The sequence below is a fragment of the Triturus cristatus genome, chromosome 3_1, assembly GCF_964204655.1.
Source record: "Triturus cristatus chromosome 3_1, aTriCri1.1, whole genome shotgun sequence".
Taxonomy (NCBI): Eukaryota; Metazoa; Chordata; class Amphibia; order Caudata; family Salamandridae; genus Triturus; species Triturus cristatus.
Genome location: NC_140583.1, coordinates 220,856,792 through 220,878,346, shown reverse-complemented (window position 1 = coordinate 220,878,346; position 21,555 = coordinate 220,856,792). Strand labels below are relative to the sequence as shown.

At 42.2% G+C, this 21,555-nt stretch overlaps 1 protein-coding gene across 1 annotated transcript in view; it reads left to right on the top strand.

The window, feature by feature from the left end:
* The window catches only part of LOC146859963 (uncharacterized), a 219,363-nt gene extending 199,567 nt beyond the window's left edge, over window positions 1-19,796 (top strand). Inside the window, exon 5 of the mRNA XM_085643715.1 lies at window positions 15,253-19,796. Coding sequence (XP_085499841.1) covers window positions 15,253-15,668 — 416 coding nt within the window. The 3' untranslated portion in view covers window positions 15,669-19,796. The remainder of the gene's footprint in view (window positions 1-15,252) is intronic.
* Window positions 19,797-21,555: the final 1,759 nt, after the last annotated feature.

Below are 21,555 nucleotides of genomic sequence, written 5' to 3'. Positions count from 1 at the left end.
GTAGTCCCCATTTCTTAGGAGAAATTCAAATGTCTTTTTGCATTTATGCTACACACCAGTTTCTCTTTCATCATCTCTTTTCGTTTCTACGTACATGCTCTCTCTAAATTCTTCTAATTCTATTTCTTGTGGGTCTCTTTTTGACTTCTTTTGTCTCTTTTCAATATTTTCCTTTACAATTTTCTTTTTATTCCTCCTATATCTACAACATAAACACCCTAATCTAAGAATCAATAAAGCAACAATCACACACGTCAATGGAAATAATATCTTACCAAAAATGGTACTACCTATCTTAGCTATAAAATTCTTAACAGCAATCATCTTATTAGCCATTTTAGTCCAGATACTTTCAGCTTCCAGTGGTACTAATTCTTCATGCAAATCAGTAATATTTTTGATATAGACCTTTAGATCTTTGCTTTCGTCAGGAATGTAAGTGCAACAATGTTGAACTTTCAGCATTCCACAGACTCCACCCTCCTTTGCCAATAGAATATCAAGGGCAAGTCGATTCTGCATAGACATAGCGCGTAAGGCAACCATCTCTGTATTCACCAACAGAAACCCTCCAGCGGTGCTTGTCGATAAGCAATCCACCACTGTTGACAGCTTCCGAATTTCATATGCATTTAATGAAATTCCCACTGCTGGAATCAAAGCTCCAAAAATATCTCCTACAATTTCTGACCAAGTTTCTCTCTTAAAGCGTGTTAGTAGATTAATCTGTTCTGCATCTTCTATTCTATCCATATGAAAAATCTTTGGAAAGACCAGGCCAACATAACATGTGCCATACCAATGGTCAGGCAACCTGTAATAAGCCTTATTCCCACAAATATAATACACTCCCGGGAAAACTGGATCTTCTCCTCCTTTAAATCCCCATCCTGTTGCAATAAAGTATGTATCATGACACTCACTAGTCTCAACAAAATGACTATCATATTGGGATTTCCTTCTTGTAATGCATAGTTTACCCTTCTGTGGTGCATCTAAAGCCAAAGTTGGACTGGCCCCATTCTTCAACTCCTTTCCCATCTCAATGTCCCACACTGTCTCACTCATTTTATATCCTCCTGCCTTTTCATGCATGCTCACTCTCCTTTTCTCTACCATGTCTAGGAAAGCTTTTTCTTCTTTCAAACTGCAAGTTAAATGTTTCTAAAAATGTAATCTAATTTAATTCTTCTGTTTCAATAAAAATCTCACCAAAAATGTTAGCTTCTTTAGCAGGATTCAGTTTTTTATTCATAGGCAAATGCCCAAAAATGTTATCCTTATTAGACATCTCATAATCTATTTTCCCTAACAGATAAAAAATACTACTCAACACACTACATGAAATCCCATACGTAGCTGGAAGATGATGATAAGTAACTCCCTCTGAAACGGATGCAGGCAATTGCATACAGACGTTGCAATCCCTTACCTCCATTGTCTTTACGTATTCATACAACAATTTTGAAAAAACATTGCTAGAAAAATCATTAATTGACCTATCCTTATGTATGTATATATTACTAATTCTAGTTGGTATTACTTTCTGTGAACTCTTCCCTATGTTAGTCATATTCTCAGTATGTATTCCAAAAGTGTCTATTGTAACTCTAAAAGTAACTAATAAAGCAAGTACACTCCATAGTAGCATCAATAATCCTGTACAGCAGCAGCACATTCTACACCATCTTTTCAAGAAGGTACATCTGCTTTGATTATTTTCTATGTTAGCCATCTTATTACTTTGGCAGTGTCTTTTGACTTAGCCTCTACTACTCCACTACTGAATCTCTAGAACACTAGATTATTTCAATCCGTTAATTTTTAGATTTCTTCTTCTTCACTCCTCTCCAAGTGACTCCTTCAGTTCACTCAATTTGGATTTTCATCACTTTTCACTTCTTCTTCAGCAACATCAAATTGTATCAGATCCTGAATATCCTGAACATCTGTCTCTTCTCCAATGTCAGTCAAGATAACTTTCAGGATTCCTACAGTTTTCTCCTCCTCAACCACTCTCCGTAAGGTCCCCTCTGGATTTCCTTGACTTTCTGCCTCTTCTTCTCCTTCAGACAGTGCCACATACGTCCATTCCGGTGACCTATACTTCTGGTTGGGCTTTCTGATTCTCTTGATCTCCTCTGGTTCCTTTGATTTCTTCTGTTCTTCCTCTTTTGCTTGATTTTGACTTGACACCTCGTTCACCTGTTCAGCTTTCGATGAATTCACTCGTGTCAGCCGATATCTCAGCCTCTTTATCTTGTTAGGCCAAAGATCTCCTTTTACACTTCTTTTCTGTTTTACTTCTCTATTGTTTCTTTCTCCAATCCAAGTTCTCTTTCTCAGAACTCGACCCTCTGGTTTCTCATTTTCACTCTCATCCGATTCTGTCTCATTTGCCTCTTGTTCATCAACAATTCTCTCTTTTTCCACAGACTTCTTCTCCACCGATTGAGATTTCCCTACTACTGTCCCTCCTCGAGTCTCCGACACGCAATCTTCTTGCTGTCTATTTGTCCCTTCACCTAGCTTATCAGGAATGTTCCCTACACCTCCTCGGGGGTCTTCCGCAATCTGTCCCTCTCTATCTTCTTCTGACCCTACTTCTTCAGAAGTAATCTCAGATGGATTCTCAATCTCTTCATCTGACTCAGGTGTGGTCTCTGTGGAATTGCTCTTTTCTCTTCTTTCTTTCTCTTTTTCTTTTCCACTGCTCGTTGGAACTTCAGGCACTTTCCCAGAATCTAAACTCTCCTCCGAGGTTCTCAATGTTCCTCTTGAAGCCTCTCTTGGTAAGAAAAAAGAATCACCTGACTCTCTTTCTGACTCTCTTTCCCCCCTTTCAGGATTCTTTTTTCTTCTCACTGTTTCAGTGTCTGTATCATCACTGGAATCTGACTCTTCAAAGTACTCTTTCCCAGTCCCATCTTTTGGGTTTGGAACTCTCAGAGTATGACTTGCATGAACCCAGTTCTTCACTCCAGCACACTTCACAGCAGTCGTCGTAGTCAGAATGACTTGTCTTGGCCTTCCCCACCTTGGAACCAAGCAATTTCTTCTTCTGTGCACTTTTATTCTCACCCAATCCCCTGGGCTCAAATCATGGGCTTGCTTCTTTTCAAGTGTAGTGGCGTCTTCTCCAACCTGGTGAAACACAGAATGAACTGCGTCAGCCAGGCCTTTACAGTAATCCAAAATCATGTCATCAGTTATTGTCATTAACTTGTTGACAGGCACGAATGCATGTCTCATTGCTCGTCCCATCAATATTTCATGTGGACTCAACCCTGTAGTTCTATCTGGAGTAGATCTAATAGTCATTAGCACGAGAGGCAAGACATCAGGCCATTTCATTCCAGTGGCTAAACACATCTTACCAATTCTGTTTTTGATTGTGCCGTTCATCTGCTCATCAACGCCAGAAGCCTCTGGCCTGTATGCACAATGTAGCTTCTGCTGTATACTCAATGCTTCACAAATTAAACTCATGAGCTCATTGTAGAAGTGTCCCCCTCTGTCTGACTCAATTGTCACTGGGAACCCGTACCTAGGAATCAACTCTCTTAACAGCAACTTGGCCACTGTTATTCCATCATTTCTCCTAGTAGGATAGGCTTCCACCCACCTTGAGAACAAACAGACTACCACTAGAACATACCTCAACCTATTCACTTGGGGCATTTCAATGAAATCTATTTGCATTCTGGTAAAAGGACCTCCTTCTCTGCCTATTGTTCCTAGGCTCACCACTGTTTTCTTTCCAGTATTGAATTGCTGACAAATCAAACATCTCTGACAGATGCTCTCTGCAATCAGCCTGAACTTTGCATTGTACCAGGTCTGTTAAAAGGACCTAATCATGGCATCCCTCCCCAGATGTCCCTGGTAATGATACATTCTTGCCATTGTTGACAACATAGAATTTGGCATGACTGGTCTTCCATTTCTATAGATCCAAACATGATCCTTTTCTCTTGGAGCACAACCTGCTTTGATCCAATCTCTCATTTCCTCATCTCCTGCTTCATCCTGCAACTGCTTTACCTCATCCCATGTTTCCAGGACATTAGTAAACATCACAGAACAAAAAGACATTTCCTTCTCTCTTCCCTGTTAATCGAATGATTGTTCTTTGCACAATACTGTGCTATGTCATTTGCGAACCGATTACCAAGTGTAACAAAATCATCTCCCTGTCCATGAGCAGCACATTTTACAACTGCTAGTTCTTTAGGCAGCTGTATCGCCTCAAGCAATTTCCCAATCACTTCAGCATTCTTTATAGGAGTTCCACTCAAAGTCAAGAAACCTCTCTGTAGCCAAAGCTGGCCAAAGTCATGAACCACTCCAAATCCGTACTGACTATCAGTCATTACAGTCACTCTCACATTCTTCCCAATCTTGCAAGCTTTTGTCAATGCCACCAATTCAGCTACTTGAGCAGATTTAACTCCTTTCAAAGATGAAGCTTCCATAACTTCTGAGACTTTACACACCGCATAGGCTGCACTCAGCACACCTTCCTCTGTTCTCAGACACGATCCATCCACAAACAACACATGATCACTCTCAGGCAGTGGCAGATCTCTTATGTCTGGTCTCAGTTTTGTGCAGTAATCAAGCACATCCAAGCAATCATGATCAACATCATCTCTCACACTCACATTTTCAGCATCTGGCAAAAGTGTCGCTGGATTTACATTCACACATCTCTCAAGAGTCACATTTGATGCTCCCAGAATGATTTTCTCATATTTAGTCAGCCGACTATGTGACATATATTGAGTTCTGCTTCTGGTCAAAAGAATTGCCACATCATGAGGTACGAATACCCGTACAGGATATCCCATTATTATACCCTCACTCTGTTCCAAGCTTCTGCATGTAGCAGCTACTGCTTTCAGACAACCTGGTAAACCCACAGCTACTGGGTCAAGTGTTGATGAGAAGTACGCAATTGGCCTTCTCAGACGTCCATGTTTCTGGATTAGCACTGAAAGTGCACATCCATTTCTCTCACTACAGTACAGTTCAAACTCCTTCTCATAGTCTGGCATTCCTAGAGCAGGAGCTTCACATAATCTGCTCTTTAATTCTTCAAATGCTGCCATTTGTTCTGCATTCAATTCCAATGGGTCTTTCACCTCACTTTTAGTCAATTTAACCAGTGGCTTTGCTATCAGGGAAAAATTACTTATCCACTGACGACAATAACCCACCATTCCCAGAAACATTCTCACTTCTCTCTGGGTCATTGGGGCTCTCATTCCTCTGATAATTTTGATTCTGTCAATGGTCACTTTTCTTAGACCCTTTTCAATATTGTGTCCAAGATAATGTACTTCTTTCTTGCAAAACTGCAATTTGGCTGGAGATACCTTTAACCCTCCATCTGCCAGATGATTCAGTAAAGCTATAGTATCTACTTCACAAGCTTCACGTGTCTTCGATGCCACAAGTAGGTCATCGATATACTGTACTAGTACTGAGCTTTCAGGCATAGTCAGACTCTCCAAAGACTTTTTCAGCAACTGATTGAATATTGAAGGACTCTCTGTATACCCCTGTGGGATTCGGCACCATGCCAAAATACGCTGTCCAAACCGAAATGCAAAAATCGGCTGGCTGTCATGATGCAATGGAATTGAAAAGAAAGCATGACACAAATCAATTACTGTGTACCATTCAGCATCATGAGGAATCTGATACAAAATCACTGATGGATTTGGCACTATAGGACAGCATGATACCACAATCTTATTAACTTTTCTCAAATCTTGCACAATCCTGAACTTTCCATTAGGCTTCTTCAGCCCCATTATCGGTGAATTACATGGGCTGCTCAATAACTCTCTCAAAACACCCTGCTGAATCATCTTGTCAATTATAGGTGTTATTCCTTCAATTATCTCTGGTGTCAATCTGTACTGTGGGATATTAGGGTAAGTGATTCCCTCTTTCACTGTAATCTTTACCGGATCTACATTATTCATCAATCCCACATCCTCTCCAGTAAAATCCCAGACTACTGCTTTTACTGTGTTTCTCAACTCCTGAGGCAAATCATCTGGATTAAATACAGCATATGTTCCGACAATCTCACTTTCTCTATTGTCTAGAGTCATCCTGTATAAGACATCCTCATCCGGTGTCTCAAAGGCTATTCCATCCGGAGTACAAAAAATTGTGCAATTTATTTTACACAATAAGTCCCTACCTAACAAGTTCACTGGACTGGTGTCGCACACCACAAACCTGTGCATATCTAAAAATTTCCCAATCCTTACCCTTACTGGTTCGGTAAGACGAGTCTTAATCTGTGTATTAGCTACACCAACCACTTGGATTGCTTCGTCCGAGAGAGGAAGATTTCTTATATCTGCTGACCTGACAGTTGATCTCGTCGCTCCTGTGTCTACTAAAAAAGTAACACTTTCCCCATTTATTTTCCCATCTACAAATGGTCCTGCCTGGTCTATTTCTAGAGTTGCTCCAAGTATGCACTCTTCCTCCTCTCTTCGGCACCGTCAATAGTCCCCTTCAGACTCACTCCCCTCATTCTTTAACCAGTATTGTTGTACTGGATTAGTACGTCTCGGTTTGTTTACCTGTTCATCATTGTAGAATCCTGAGTCCTGGTCATATTTATGAGACCCTCTGTTCTGTGGCAAGGGCGGTTTTGGCTCTTGATTCTGCTGCTGAACAACCTTCTGCTGTTGCTGCTGATGATTACACCCCTCGTTCTGCACCTGTTGATTCAAGGATTTATTCTCATTACTCACTAATGGTGGATTCGTACACTCAGATCTCCAATGCCCCAACTGTCCACAGTTGTGACACGGGAACTTCTTTTTCGCCTCTTCTAAGTTCCCCTTTCCTTTTCCTGTACCATATCTAGGCCTATTTCCTGGATTATTTGCTTGTTCAACCAGCTGTGCTTCTTGTCTTTCTGCAACCTTCACTTGTGCCCACATTGCTTTCTCCTTCAGTTTTCTTTGTTTCGCCTCAATTTCATCACTGAAGTACTTCGCATGTCTCAAGATCTCATCAATCTTCTTACTCTGCCAATCGACTTTGTGCTCACGAATCATTTCACTGATTTCAGGTCTCAAGCCATATACAAATCTGTATACAAAATGACTCAAATCCTTATCACCCACATGTTCATCTCCACTGAACTGTTTAAAAGCCAGTATCAACCTCTCATAGAAAGCATGAACGGATTCTTTTGCTTCTTGATGTGTTTGATCTATTTTTACCCAGTCTGTCTCTTTAGGGGGTACCTTATTCTTCAGGAACACTATAACCTGCTCATATTTTCTCATAACCTCCGGGTCTGGAGCTCCTGTTCTCTGATCTCTCGGGTATTCCTTAGCAGGCCAATCTACAACTATTTTACACTCTGCCCACAAGTCTGCTGGAACAATTATATCAAACAGACTATTCAGGTCAATCCACAGCACTTTTGACAATTTCACAAACCTGTCTACCTGCCTATACCACTCGACGGGCTTTTCTCTCAATCGAGGGAAATCATTCGTAAATGACAAAATATCCTGTCTAGTCCATGGGACATGTACATATCCTCCTCCAGGAATCCCTCTCATAGGATAAGCATCCACTGTTTTTTCCTTTTCTCTCATGGGAAATGCTGAGTAAGTCCTGTCCACTGAATCTTCCCTTTTCTTGTACCACCTATCCTTCCACTTTTCCACATCACCCCATTTTCGCAATAAGGAAATCAGTTCCTTAATCTGCCCTGTTCTGCCAACATCATTTAGATTCTCAATATCTTTATCAGAAAAATCCACTCGGTAAGGCTTCTGTAAAGCTTTTACCTTGTCCATGTCCACTCCCATTTCACTCGCTATTCCTTTTAACCTGTCATGTGTACTCTTAGCCCTCAAGGTGATACTCTTGCACATGAATAACAACTCCCCATCATGATGATTTTTCAACATTTCTGTAGGAATTGTTCCCGCAATAAGCTCCTCCAGTTCTATACGCAACCTAGCAACATCAATTGCCTGAGAATCTTTATCCTTCTTTTGAAGAACTTTCAACCAATCATTCAAATCCTCAGCTGTTATTTCTGTAGACTTTTTCACTGTACTCACTTTTTCTGCCATCCTCTGTGGTTCCAAAATTGATCCTCCTACACAACCAGTATTCAATCCTGAATCAGGCTGTACATCTGACTCTCCACCACATATGGTATGTCTCAACTGATTCTCTCTTGTTCTCAATCCTGACTCTCCTGGATAACCAACTAGTCCATTTCCTACATATGGAACTGTCAAACCATTTTCACCCATTCTTTGCTTATCAAAAATAGGCATAACCGGACCTATGGTTACAGGCACTGTAACAGCTTCTAGATTCTTTGTCAATTCTCGGGTGTGGTTCTTGCTAATTCTCTTGTTTTCTCATCCCCGATTGCATTCTCTCTCTCTCGCTCTCTCTCTCTCTCCCTTTCCATGAAAGAGCTACCACTTTTCAGATCAGGTGTCGCAACTTCTGTTTTAACGATTCGCAAAGTATCTCTTATGGGAGTAGCAACTGGTGTTCTCACTTCTTCTGGTCTATATGGAGGTGGTCTCTTGTAAATCATGTCATCCAATACTTCATCCTCATATTCATTAGCCCCATACCTTCTCAACTCTGCATCTTGTACCTTTCCCGTACCTTTCTTCCCTTCTGTTTCCTCAACAGTTCTCATAGGATACAATCCCTCTGACATACTAGCATCTCGCCATCTCCTCATTCGATCATGATGAGTTTCACGATCATATTTCCTCCCAAAAATATAACTATAGTTACCTCCACTCCTCTGCTTTTCTCGCTCATGCACCTCATCTTCCCATTCTACCAACGCCTCGAACTGTGTCGGCCTTGGTCTAGGCTCTAGACACATCATCTTTTCCCGTAAATTTCTCAACACGGCCAGATTAAATGAACCATGTTCCGGGAATGCTAGAACACCATCTTCTTTAGTGTACTTAGCCCAATTGTCTAACCAGATACAGGTATGATACCCATATTTCGCAACCATGAAGGATGCAGGGGTTCTTGTCGGAGGTAGCAATTCACCTTCTCTAGTTATTATGTCCTTATCCTTGTCGAACCACTTTTTAATTTTACCGAACAAGGATTTCTTTTTCTTTTCCTCCGTTTGGTAATACATTTTTGCGTTTACCACAACCCTCTAGTCCTTTCCGCAACTGTACGATCTTTTGTCCAATAACAGCGCGACTCACACTAACGCACCAATCCCGGAGCGTCTACGTCACCCTGTACTCCTTCCAATCCCTGCGCGGCTCACACCAACGCACCAATCACAGCGCTTTCGCTGTTCTAACCCACTGTCCAATCACAGCGCGGTCTTTCTGACGTCAGTAGTCGCTGCAGTCGCTTCTACTCCTGTCTCCTGTCACTCGTCTACGCCTCCTTTACAAAGCCTTCTTAGTAGACTCTGTTTCAGATTCTACAAAATCTATTAGTTACAACATATAAACATCTCCTTTGTCTGCTTCGTTAACCACAGAATAGTAAAAGACCTTTCCCACAAGAATCCCGCTTCTCTCTAGAACAGCGCTTACTTCTGCTCTACCACGGAATTATTACTTTCGTTGACACAGTAGCACATCCCTCTACTCTGCCCTTCTAACATGCATCCATTAACTGCTTCCTCCCGGAATGCTCCAAAGAGTTTCACAATTAACTAAATGCCCATACATTCTCGCACGTTCACACCAGAAAATGTAGCACATTTACACAGAATCCTGCCCTTCCAGAGAACAGCGAACAATCTGTCCCACTACAGAATTATAACACACGTTAACCAAGCAGCGCTTACCTCTGCCCAGTCCTTTAAACAAGCTGAGAGAATACCTATTACTTCTCCAGCGGTAAGCTTTAACGGCGAACCTTACGGATCCCTGGGACTTAAGACCAGAGTTTCACAGAAAACCTTTGCTACCATACGCACTCCTTTTATACAGAAAATACGTCTCTAATAGTAACACACGACGATGTCACTGAATCCGAACCCAGACAATGCGACGCGCAACTTCAATTGTCACACGCTTTTCCCTGCATACGTACAGGGCCAACAATCCCGTTTTTCCCGAGAGCAGCACTCACTTCCCTCTGCCCTACTACGGAACCGTCACCGACTCCCTACGTCCCAGAAGCCGTACACACTACATATAACCAAATACGACGACTTCAACATTTAGTGTTAGTACATGTATCAACATCAATCAATAATCAATAAATCCGAAGCCTATGTACAAGCAATTCATTAGATCAAGACAATAATCAAAACCATCATACTGCTACCAGGAAACTGCTGCAGATCAGAGCATATAAATTCTCCCTACTTCCATGGACAGAGTAATTCCACAGTCATACGCACATAAACTCACCATACGCTAGGGCCCATCACACCAACATTCATTCTATTACTCTATCCACACTTAATATACGAGAGAACTCCTAAATCAATCTGCATCTAAACTTAGGTCAATGCAACCTAATTGATGTGTCTCGAGTCATGATTTAAACAATAAGAACACATTTGAGATCTCAATAAATGACAAAGAAATATCCACCCGACACTGTAATTCAAACAAAGGTTATTTTATCTAAATTAGTTCAAATGAAAGTCCTTCAATAGCAAAATCATTATTCTCATAGTTACCTATTCTAGCTAAATGTCGTATTTAGGTCAGGACAGGTCTCTCAAAGTCTCCCGAGTCGCCGTCCTCTCAATCAGCATCGATCCTCTCGAGCATAAGTTCGGGAAGAAGTGGCCTTAGACCCTCTCTCGTCTAACAATATTTATACTAAAACTTACACATTAAAAGTTACAAACAAGCTCTAAACGTCCGTTGAGCAGAGCGAGCAGGAAAGGATGTTGGCTCGCAACATTTAGAAAAAACCTCCGCTCTCGAATATCTCAAAAATAAAAACACGAAAAAAAGGAAGCACAAACTACATTCGCAACATCCATGGATGCTCTTCTCCGGAATTATAGTGAAGCCACCGCAAGTTTATCAAAATGTTCATTTGTGGCAATTGTTTTCCTCCAAGTATATCTGGCAATGAGCCCAAAGCTGCTGTCTTTTCGGAAACTTTTAGCTCAGACAGAGGCCGAGGTCATGTTCAACCATGTTCAGCGAGGCCTCTCTTCATATCTCATCTACTCAAATGCAGGCTGAAAATGTCGGCCATTTCTCAATAGGCCAAAATGGACAATCTTAATTAAAAGAAACACAAAACAACGTTACTACATCGTATTGATTATACAGTGTTAATTCCCACTAATACCTTTATGTGTATGTAATTATCTAGCCATTTGCGACATAAAGAAGCATTAAAGCATATTATTTTAAAGCGCAAACACATAATAAAAAGCACTTTAGCCACACATATTTAATTAATCTGCTCACCAACTTAGTTCACGTATTAATTAAGCCATGCAATTGCATTCCCACGTGTAATTCTTTCATTAGTAAGGTTGATTAGTCAGAACACTCGACAAAAAATTAATATTTAATAATTATTCGTTAGTAATTTTAATTATGACATATAGAAATATAAACTGAAGTTTGAGTTTAAACAGAAAACCCTGCTCCAGCAGCTGCTCTCCTGCCTCTGAAAGATCTCATTAAAATACCATAACAGGTCCAAGCTGCCTTCTACAGGAGTATTAACTATTAACTTTGCATCTCGAAATATAAGTGCAATCATCCAATTATTTTGCTTGCAATTACATCTTTATTTTGTAATGGCATCTTTACTTTGTGACCCGGTTGGGGAAAAGATGCCTCTTCATGGGCAAACCCAGTGATCCATGTGGCACCAACATCTTGTACCGATGAAGGAGAGTACTCCATGCAAAAAATAATTTTGCTGCTGGAGCACTCCCCATCTCTTAATAAAAAAGACAATTTCCTTCTCTTTTCTTGCATTTTGGTGCCAGGCCTAAGAAATCATCACTTATCTTGAGAAGCCGACATAAGTCTACAACATAAGCCTAATTTTTCTATTCAAATGCAAAATACAACATATTGCGTCTCTTAGTTGAATATCACACTTCTACCATATGTAACTGTGAAACTGTGAGAAAGCCATCCTTTTTGTTCTGTTAACTTTCATGCTTTGACTGATACTGGTGGTTACTGACTCTGATTGTGCCCTGAATTCTGTTAGCCAGGCCAAGGTCACTGCTCTGTTTAAAAGGTATATGGTAATTAGGTGCCATTACAATTGGTATGACAGCTAGGGGTTGGCAGTAAACTCCGCTCCGCTGATGGAGTTTGCAGAGTTTTGCCACTCTGTGCTCCATTTGGAACACTGAGCTCTACAAAAACTCCTCCAACCAGGCGGTGGAGTGCAGTTTACTGCCACGCTCACCCCTAGTCTCAGCAATGCCCCAACCAGCAGTGCACCAGAAGACCCCTTTGCAGAGTGGTTGAGAAACGGGACGGGGCCTCCTACGAAGTCTCAGCAATCCCACTATGGGAGACTTACTTATGGCAACAATAAGTGCTCTTGGCCTCCAATGATCCTCAGCAGCCAAGGGGAATTCATCCCCCAATGATCCTCAGCAGCCAAGGGGACTTCATCCTTGAACCAGTAGTGCGCCAGGCAGAGCAATTGAGAAGGGGACGGGCCCTCCGATGAGGTCTCAACAATCCCACTGTGGGGGACTTACTTGTGACCACAATAGGGGTTCTTGGCCTCCAACGACCCTTAGTGTCCAATGGGACTTTATCTCTCGACCAGTAGTGTGCCAGGAGGCTCCATTGCAGAATGGTTGAGAAAGGGGATGGGGGCTCCAACGAGGTCTCAGCAATCCCGCTATGAGGGACTTGTGGCAACAACAGGGGTTCTTGGCCCCCAACGACCATCAGTGGCTATGGGGACTTCATCCCCCAACCAGTTTTGCGCCAGGAGGCCTCTTTTCAGAGTGGTTGAGAAAAGGGGTGAGGCCTCCGACGAGGTCTCAGTTGTCCTTCTGTAGGGGACTTACTTGTGGCAACAATAGGGGTTCTTGGCCCCCAACTACTCTCAGCATCTAAGGTGACTTTATTAGGGGTGGCCGAGCAATGCAAGTTTTTCAGCAACTCCACAGAATTCCGCTGGGTGAAACTCCGCGAGCTCCGCCCAGGCCTAATGACAACCTATCTGTAAGTCCCTAGTATATGGTAGGGCTTGTAGGTTTAGAGGTCCAGCAGATTTATTGCACTTAAGTGTACATTGCTGTGTGGCCTGCCATCGTTTTAAAAGTCAGCGCTGTTTTGTAGGATGCTTTCAAGTTAATATTGTATGCAAATTTGGCTTTGGAATTAAGATACTTTCAGAGTCTTAAACTACCTTATTTGTACATATATGTAACCCCTAAAGTCTCCCATAGGTGCTAATTTTGTGTTTCCCCATTTTAGTAAATTAGCTTTATAGGCTAACATGGGAAGGCTTTATTAAATGGTAATGAAGTCTAACTATTGACAGGAGTAACCTAAATTGATACTTCAAAGTGTATCAAATATTGTAATAATAAATCCAGCAACTTGCCAAGGATAGATTTATTATAACTATGGCAGAAATGAAGTTACAAAACTAGCTTTTCTGTTGTGCCTAAATCCAGCTCTAGAGTAGCCTCTCTTGATTGGCCAGCCATTGACAGGCTGAGCCAAGCTGCTCTGATGGAGTGTGAAGTGGCCTAAGAGGAAAAAAAGAGACGTGGTGGGAGGAGATCTGCAAGCTCCAGAGCAAAAGGCAGGAAGGGGACTGGGTAGCCAAACTGGGCTTCAAAGAGGGAAAGACACTTTGGACAAGACCCAGGCCCACTGCTACTTTCTGCACCCCCAGCCAGATGGTAGCCCCTGTAATTGAATTAGCATATGGGCTGTAAGGGGAGTGTTAGGGAAAGTTAACCACACCTGTAGGCTTGGTTACCCATACCTTAAACTCTGGAGAGATTTTCTCCATTTTGGTTTTTACAGAACAGTGCTTTCCAGGACGGGAATTTGCCACACTTCAGGGGAAGTGGTCACCATTGAGGGTGGCACGCTGCACCGCATTAGTCATGGGTACCCTCCTGCTTGCCATCACAAAAGCCTAGATTAATATGGGAGAGCTTCCCAGCAACTCCCTGCCTGAAGAAACAAAAAGAAGAAGGACTGTACTGTTGGAACCCTGGCCTGCACCCCGAGGACTGCCCTCTGAATGACTGTACCTGTTGCACACTTTGGAACTACAGCAAAAACGGACTTTGCAGTGCACTAAAAGTTTAAGCAGTGGACTCCCTGAAAGCAGCAGGTTGAAAGAGCTCCACCTGCATCATCTCCACCAAGAAGGAACCAGCTGACCACCTTTAGCTGGGCTTTAAAGAATTTGACCAGGTGCATTGTGGGAACTGTATTCTGGACTCTCCAAGGAGCTATTCAGAGCTTCTGGAACCTTTGCTGGTATTGTAGCCCCACTTAGAACCCAAAAGGACCTTCAAGAGGCATCTCTAGAAGTTTGAGATGCTGACTGGCCCGTCGTTGAGATTCAAGCCAGCGATGTCGAACCATGACCTTGTCTGGAATTCAGGTTTGCCCTGCTGGAGCTCTGGAGATTTTCGTCATCGACGAGACTTCCAAGAATGGACTGAGGCATCCTGCTGAAGCAAGCCGCCGTTGTTGAACCCAAACTCAACCTGCCCAGGAGATCCTTTTGACGTTGAGAAAGAAAGCTAAAAAAAAGTCACTAAGTCAGAAGGTAAAAAGTTGACCGGGCCCTACCGCTCATTGTTTCCGACCCACGCTTTATCACTGTTGGCCTGAAACTTTTACTTTGTCCACATCTATTGTTACCAGATGTCCCAAGTTGGTGCTTTTGGCTTCTAGGCACTAGAAATTAATATCTCTGATTCCCTTTATTGGATTTATGTAATTTTCGTGTCATTTTAATATTAAGAATATTTCCAATTTTGATAATTTGGTGTTGGATTTTTATTGTGTGCTGTGTCTTACTTATTTCATGTATTGGTGTTTTTAAATGCATACACACCTGTCTCCTGCTCGCAGCCAGCTACGAAGGGTTGAGCAAGGGAATATTTATTGTATTGAGACCTTGAATGGACCTTATATTGTGATTGTGGCCTTACTCCTAGTGGTAGGTACCCACCTACATCTACTAATAAACTGCCTTCCAACAGAAACATTCTTTTTAATTGTCAGTTTCCCTTTGTGTTCACAGAAATCTATTTGCTGGACAAGAACGACATGGCTTCCCAAGGGGACACTTACGATGAAATCGAGAGGATCTACATTGATATTCACTCCTCTGAGTTTCGAAGTCAGCTGAGTCCAACTCCAATGAAGCCAGTCCCCGAGATCCCACCAGAGTACTCGACCAATCTAGAAGAACCAGTGCTTACGGAAGATCTGCACGATCTCGATGTCCAGCAGGTGTGTGACTGTCTGCAGCTACTCAACATGGGGGAATACACAGAGGCTTTCCAGCGGGAGCAGATTGATGGGCAGCTCCTGTACGAGCTGGAAGAGGCCATCATGGAAAGCTGCCTGGGGATGAACAAGCTGCACATAATCAAGCTGCTGAAGTTCAGGGATGGGTGGAGGCCGAACATAAACAAGAAAGTATGGAACGTTTAACGGGGACGACGAGTGTTTCAAACATAAAATATGTTGTTCCTTACTGTCAAGTGTTTCCCTTTGCTGGATTTGGCTTTTGAATACTTTTTTTGTCTTACGTTTAACTTTTCTGTATGCACTAAGCTCTAATTTTGTAGATTGCTATCAACCGATGCAACAGGAAATGACACCAGAAGAGACAGGGCGTGCAGTCTGGAGATGCACCCAGCAGCAAAGGTGTAAAGTACAAGATTTAATTTTCTTCTGCTTCCAGCAACAGATGAACCTACCACTCTGCTACTGCTGTTCCTACGAATAGTATCGTTATCACTAGCCCTGCCACCACATGTTGTAATACTACTTCTACTACAGCTTCAATTGCTACTAACATGCTTCCATAGTATTAATCCTATACTACAGCTGTTACTATTGGAACTACTATTAGTAGTACACCATGTAATCCCCCTCTGTACTACTCCCAGTGACTGGTCATCCTACTTCTATAAGTAGTATTGTGGTGGTATTCCTATTACTACAAGCAGTATGCCTCTAATTGAGGCTATATCTGGTACTTATAATACACATCAAATTTCCAGTAGTGCTAGTGCCACAAATGTTCAAATTACTATTGGCCCCTCTCATAGTAGTAGTAGTACTGCCAGTGCTACCATGGGCATTGGAACCACTTCTGAAAATACTACTATGACTGTAACTATTGATGAAGGTGTACCTCTAGTGCTACTTTGGCTTTGCGTCTACTGCTGAGATAATCAGTACCCTGATTATCAATACTGGTAACTCTACTAGTACTAGTTACAATACAAAGAGACACAGCTGTACTACTGTTACTGATGCTAATAGTAGTAAGAGTACTTATACTAGTAGTCTTACTGTGAGTAGTAGAAGTTATAGTAATAGTAATACACATATCCCTATTGAAGCACAAATAGTATTAGTAAAACCAACAACAGTGGTGCTAGTAAGTGTACCATCAGTGATAGTCCTACTAATCTGGCAGCAGTACTAGTGAGAGAGTGTTGGTAATAGGGAACATATTGTTGGTACTATTAGTTAGTATTGTGAGGCTAATACTTTTAATATAGTTGCCATGATATCACTAACAATAGTAATTGATGTACAAGTAGCAGTAGCTCTCATGTTGCCAGGAAGGCTTTCAATATTGGCATCAATAACAGTAGTAGCACTTGTGGTGTAGTAGTAGTAGTATAGGATTAAGAAAGACCAGGACTACCAACACCTTTAGTAATACAGTCAGTAGTAGCAGCAACACTAGGATTAGTAGTGGTAGTGGTAGTGGTAAAAGTAACAGCAGTAGTAATAGTAGTAACAGTAATAGTTGCAGCCGCAGTAGTAGTAGAAAATACAGGACTACCGGCCCATTAGTAATACAATCAGTAGTGGCACCATTAAAAGCATAAGTATAGGTAGTAGTAGTGGTAAAAGTAACAACAGTCGTAGTAGTAGTGAAAGTAGAAATAGTAGGAGTAGAAGAAGAAAGAGCAGGGCTACCAGCATGTTTATACAACAATCTGTAGTAGCAGTACTAGTATAAGTAGGGATAGTGGTAGTGATAAAAAGTAACAGTAGTAGTAGTAGTCTTAGCAGTAGTAGTATCCTTTTAGGCCTGTCAGCGGCATTTGACACCATCAACCATGATATACTCTTTGACTGTCTTCTCTCTAATGGCATCAAGGGGTAAGCACTTACCCTTCTTAAATATTTTCTCACCGAAAACAATTGGTCACTCTTGAAGCTTTAAACTCTTCCCTTTCACTTTTTCTTATGGCGATCCTCAGGGCTCTTTTTTGAGCCCTACCCTTTCTGGTATTTATGTCACCCCACTGGCCAAATTGATCAGGTCTTTTGGATTCTCAGCAGTATCCTACGGAAAATGGAAAATGGATGCCCCTCAATTGATTGAAGTTTAACTCCAGTAAAATGGAGGTTTCGCTTTTTGGAAGGAATACCTCCTTTTGGTCCCCTATGTGGTGGCCTCTGGAACTACGCACACTCCCTACCACAGTTACAAAGGTCAAGAATCTAGGGATTGTCTTTGATAATAAACTATCGTTCGAGGGCCATGTTAATTCCATCTCCTCAGTCTCCTTTTTTACAAGGAAACTTCTCAGAAAAATCTTCCCCTTTATCCCGATGTACTTACAGAAAACCATCACATCATCCCTCATTCTTTCAAGAATCGATTATTGTAATGCCCTATTTGTCAATATCCTGACAAAAATGCCTTGATAAAATTGAGATCCAACGACATGCGGCTGCTTGACTACTTTTGGGCATTCCCAAATGTGATTCTATTTCCTCCATGCTCACCCACCTCCATTTGCTTCCTGTCAAGAAGAGCATCGATTTTAAGGGCCTCTGTATTGCCTTCAGGGTGCTTCACAGTAGCTGCCCGCTTATCTCAGGCAAAGTTTTCACTGGTATATCCCTCGAGATCCTGAACCTGGTTGTCCTTAAATGTAATAAATCTCAGTGGGGTGGAAGGAGCTTTGTGAACAGCACATCACGACTCTGGAACTTCCGCCCCTGAACTGAAAATGAAAACAAATCTGCTAGCCTTGAGGAAAGCCTTAAAACATGGCTTTTAAATCAGTAGCTTCTCTCTCGCAACCTGCAGTTGGTTATCTTCTTCTGAGCCCAGCGGCTAGATACCCCTGGGTATTAGCACGCTATTGTTTCATTTTATTTCAGTAGTGATAGTAGTAATCTTAGTAGTAGTAGTGGTAGTATTAGTAGAAAGACAAGGACAACCAGTATGTTTGTTTATACTACAATTATAATACAACCAGTAAAGGTAGCAGAGCTAGTACAACTAGGGGTAGTAGTAATGTTAAAAGTAACAGTAGCAGTAACAACTAATGGCTGGAAAAGATCCCCAGGTATGTTTGGAGGCTTGATCTCTAAGTAAATGTGAGTATCTATTTAGATGAGTAGCATGATCTGACGGTGCATAAGTCTGTGTGGCAGTGCCTCTGAAAGGCTGGTACGACTGGGCAAAGCTAGTCATACACCAGGCAATGTCCACTTCTACTTTCAATTTCTCTGTCACTATTTCACTGAGAGCTTTTAGTCACTTAGGGCCTCATGTAGGTAGCCAAATACCGGTCGGTAACGGCCGATTTTCGGTAATTATACCGTTACCGACCGGTATTTTGGCTATTGGTATGTAGGGGGTCAATTTCTGGAATCGGAATTTACCGATTCGGTAAAACTACCGAATCGGTAAAATTACCGAATCGGTAACGTTACCGATGTGGTAATTTTACCGATTCGGTAATTTTACCGAATCGGTAAATTCCGATTCCAGAAATGATATGTAGGGGGAGTGTGTGGGTGTGTTTATGAGTCGGTATTTACCACCAACTTATAGTTGGTGGTAAATAATTAATGTATGTGTGTATGCATTTTGGAGCGCGTAGCAGTGTGCAATGTGGCATACATACATGCCCTAAGGGCATGTATGTATGCCACATGTGCACACATGGCCGAATCAGGGGTGCAACAGGGTGTCAATGTGACACCCTGCCACCCTTGCATGTTCTCCACCATTACCGAATCGGTATTTACCGATTCGGTAATGAGGCATACCTTCCCCTCAATGGGAAGGTATGCCTCATTACCGAATCGGTAAATACCGATTCGGTAATTACCGAATTGTAACGAATCGGTAAAAAATACCGACTCATTACCTACATACGAGTTACCACTTCTAAAATACCGATTCGGTAACGTTCGGTATTTTAGAAGTGGTAACTGGTATGCTACCTACATGAGGCCCTTAATGTTTCTTCCTCAAGCACCCAATCAGGGTCTATGTAAAGTCTGTGTATTCGAGAAAAAAACAAAAGAGAGTTGTACCTTTCTGCACTGAGAGACATTAACCTCATTGTAGCGTCGTAGATAACCCCAGTGTGATGCCACTATGGTGCAACTAATGTACTAGCTGATTGTAAAGTAGTTTCAGAATATGCATATAATGTACACCTTTTTTTGTATATAAAAAATTGTTGACCTATTTTGTGGTGGATAGTAACATACTGATTCTAGCACAACAAGAAGCAGCTCCATGAAATTAAAATTAAAATGATAAAGGCATAACATGTAATGAAAGTTGTGTCTGTCTGTTTTATTTATTTATTTATTAAGCGCAGTATTCATCCGAAGTGGATATCACGGCGCTAGGAGAGCGAGATCCATAGTGAGGGTGAGGAAATGTTAGAGGACACTTTGTCAGGAACTAAACCCTGGGGCACAGATGAGTTTTCAGCTTTTTTCTAAATGACATGTAGTCATCAGTAAGACGTATTTTTTAGCGGTAGTTTGTTCCATTGAATTGCTGCCAGGTGGGAGAAAGAGTGGCCCCCTGCCCTGGCTTTGTTAATGAGTTTGGTCTTGGTCCGTGCCTGATTGCACGACCTTAGATCCCATGTAGGGGAATAGAATTGGAGTTTATCTTGTAGAATTCTGGGACTGCAATGGTGTAGGGCTTTGTGTGCATGGCTCAGGAGCTTGAATTTGGCTTTTTGACGCACAGGCAGCCATGGAGCTCTCTCATGCATTCTGATGCCGAGCTATACCTGCTTTTGTTGCACACCAGTTTGGCAGCCACATTCTGGATTACATGCAGACGGGAGAAAAGGTAATCAGCCATGCCCATGAACAGTGCTTTCCCGGAATCCAGTTTGCTTATGAGTAAGGCCTGTGGGACGGTTTTCTTACATTCCAGAGGGATCCATAAGAAAAGCCTTTTTAGGAGTTTTAGTGTGGCAAAGCTTTACCCGCACAGTGCACGGACGTGGTCCTGCATGGTTAGTGCGTTGTCGTTCGAATGCCCAGGTTTTTTTTCAACCTGCTTGGGTGCAGGTGCAGAGCCCAATGATTGGGGCCACCAGGTCCATCTCAGATTAGGTGGGCTCCCCCAAAGAGTAGGATCTCTGATTTATCAGCATTCAATTTCAGACAGTGGTCTGACATCGAGACCGCCATTTCTGAGGGACAGTTGTTCAGTTTGATCCTGGTGTCCTCACACCTTTCTTCAAGGGCTATCATCAATTGTGTGTCATCTACATAGGAGCAAATACTGAATCCCCATTTCCTGCTGATTTTAGCCAGAGAAGGTACATAGGCGTTAAAGAGAGTGGAGCTCAGGGAGGCTCCCTATGGGACGCCATAGTTGATGGTTTTTGGGTTGGAGGATAAAGGACCCTTTTGTACTGTTTGTGTTCTGTTGCTTAGAAAGGAGCTGAACCACTGAAGGGCTTTAGAATGTATACCCTTTTCATGAAGGGTGCTCTGCAATAGGCCATGTGAGACGGTTTGAAGGCTATCATCTCCTATGTTCACAGGGAGTGTACCTAGGGCATTTGGATCACTTAAGGAGGAGTGGTTTTGAAATTAGTCTGGAGTAACCACCCTCCAGGCTCTCCTTACCGCTGATGACGAAGAAGTGGGGTTTGTTGGTGTTGCTGGTAGGCTAAAGGTGAAGGAAATTAACAAGTGATCTGTCCAGGAAAGGGGCCTGACCTCTAAGATATGGGTGGATTCTGTGTTAGAAAATAGGAGATCCAGGGTGTGCCCGGCAATGTGCGTGAGTCCTTTATCCATTATTTTAGTTGCAGAATCCAGGTGTTTGGCCACGGGGTTGTTTGTTTTTTCAAAATGAACATTGAAATCCCCTATTACTACTTAGGTGCCGATTACGATCCTGTAAAAACCGGGTACGAACCGTCGGACGGAGCATATTCTCCGTCCGACGCGTACCCGGTCGTAACAATATACAAACATGGAATTACGATTCGCACGGAAACTCAATATCCGTACGAATCGTACAAAACCCCGACAGACGAAAATAAACATACAAATGCGATCC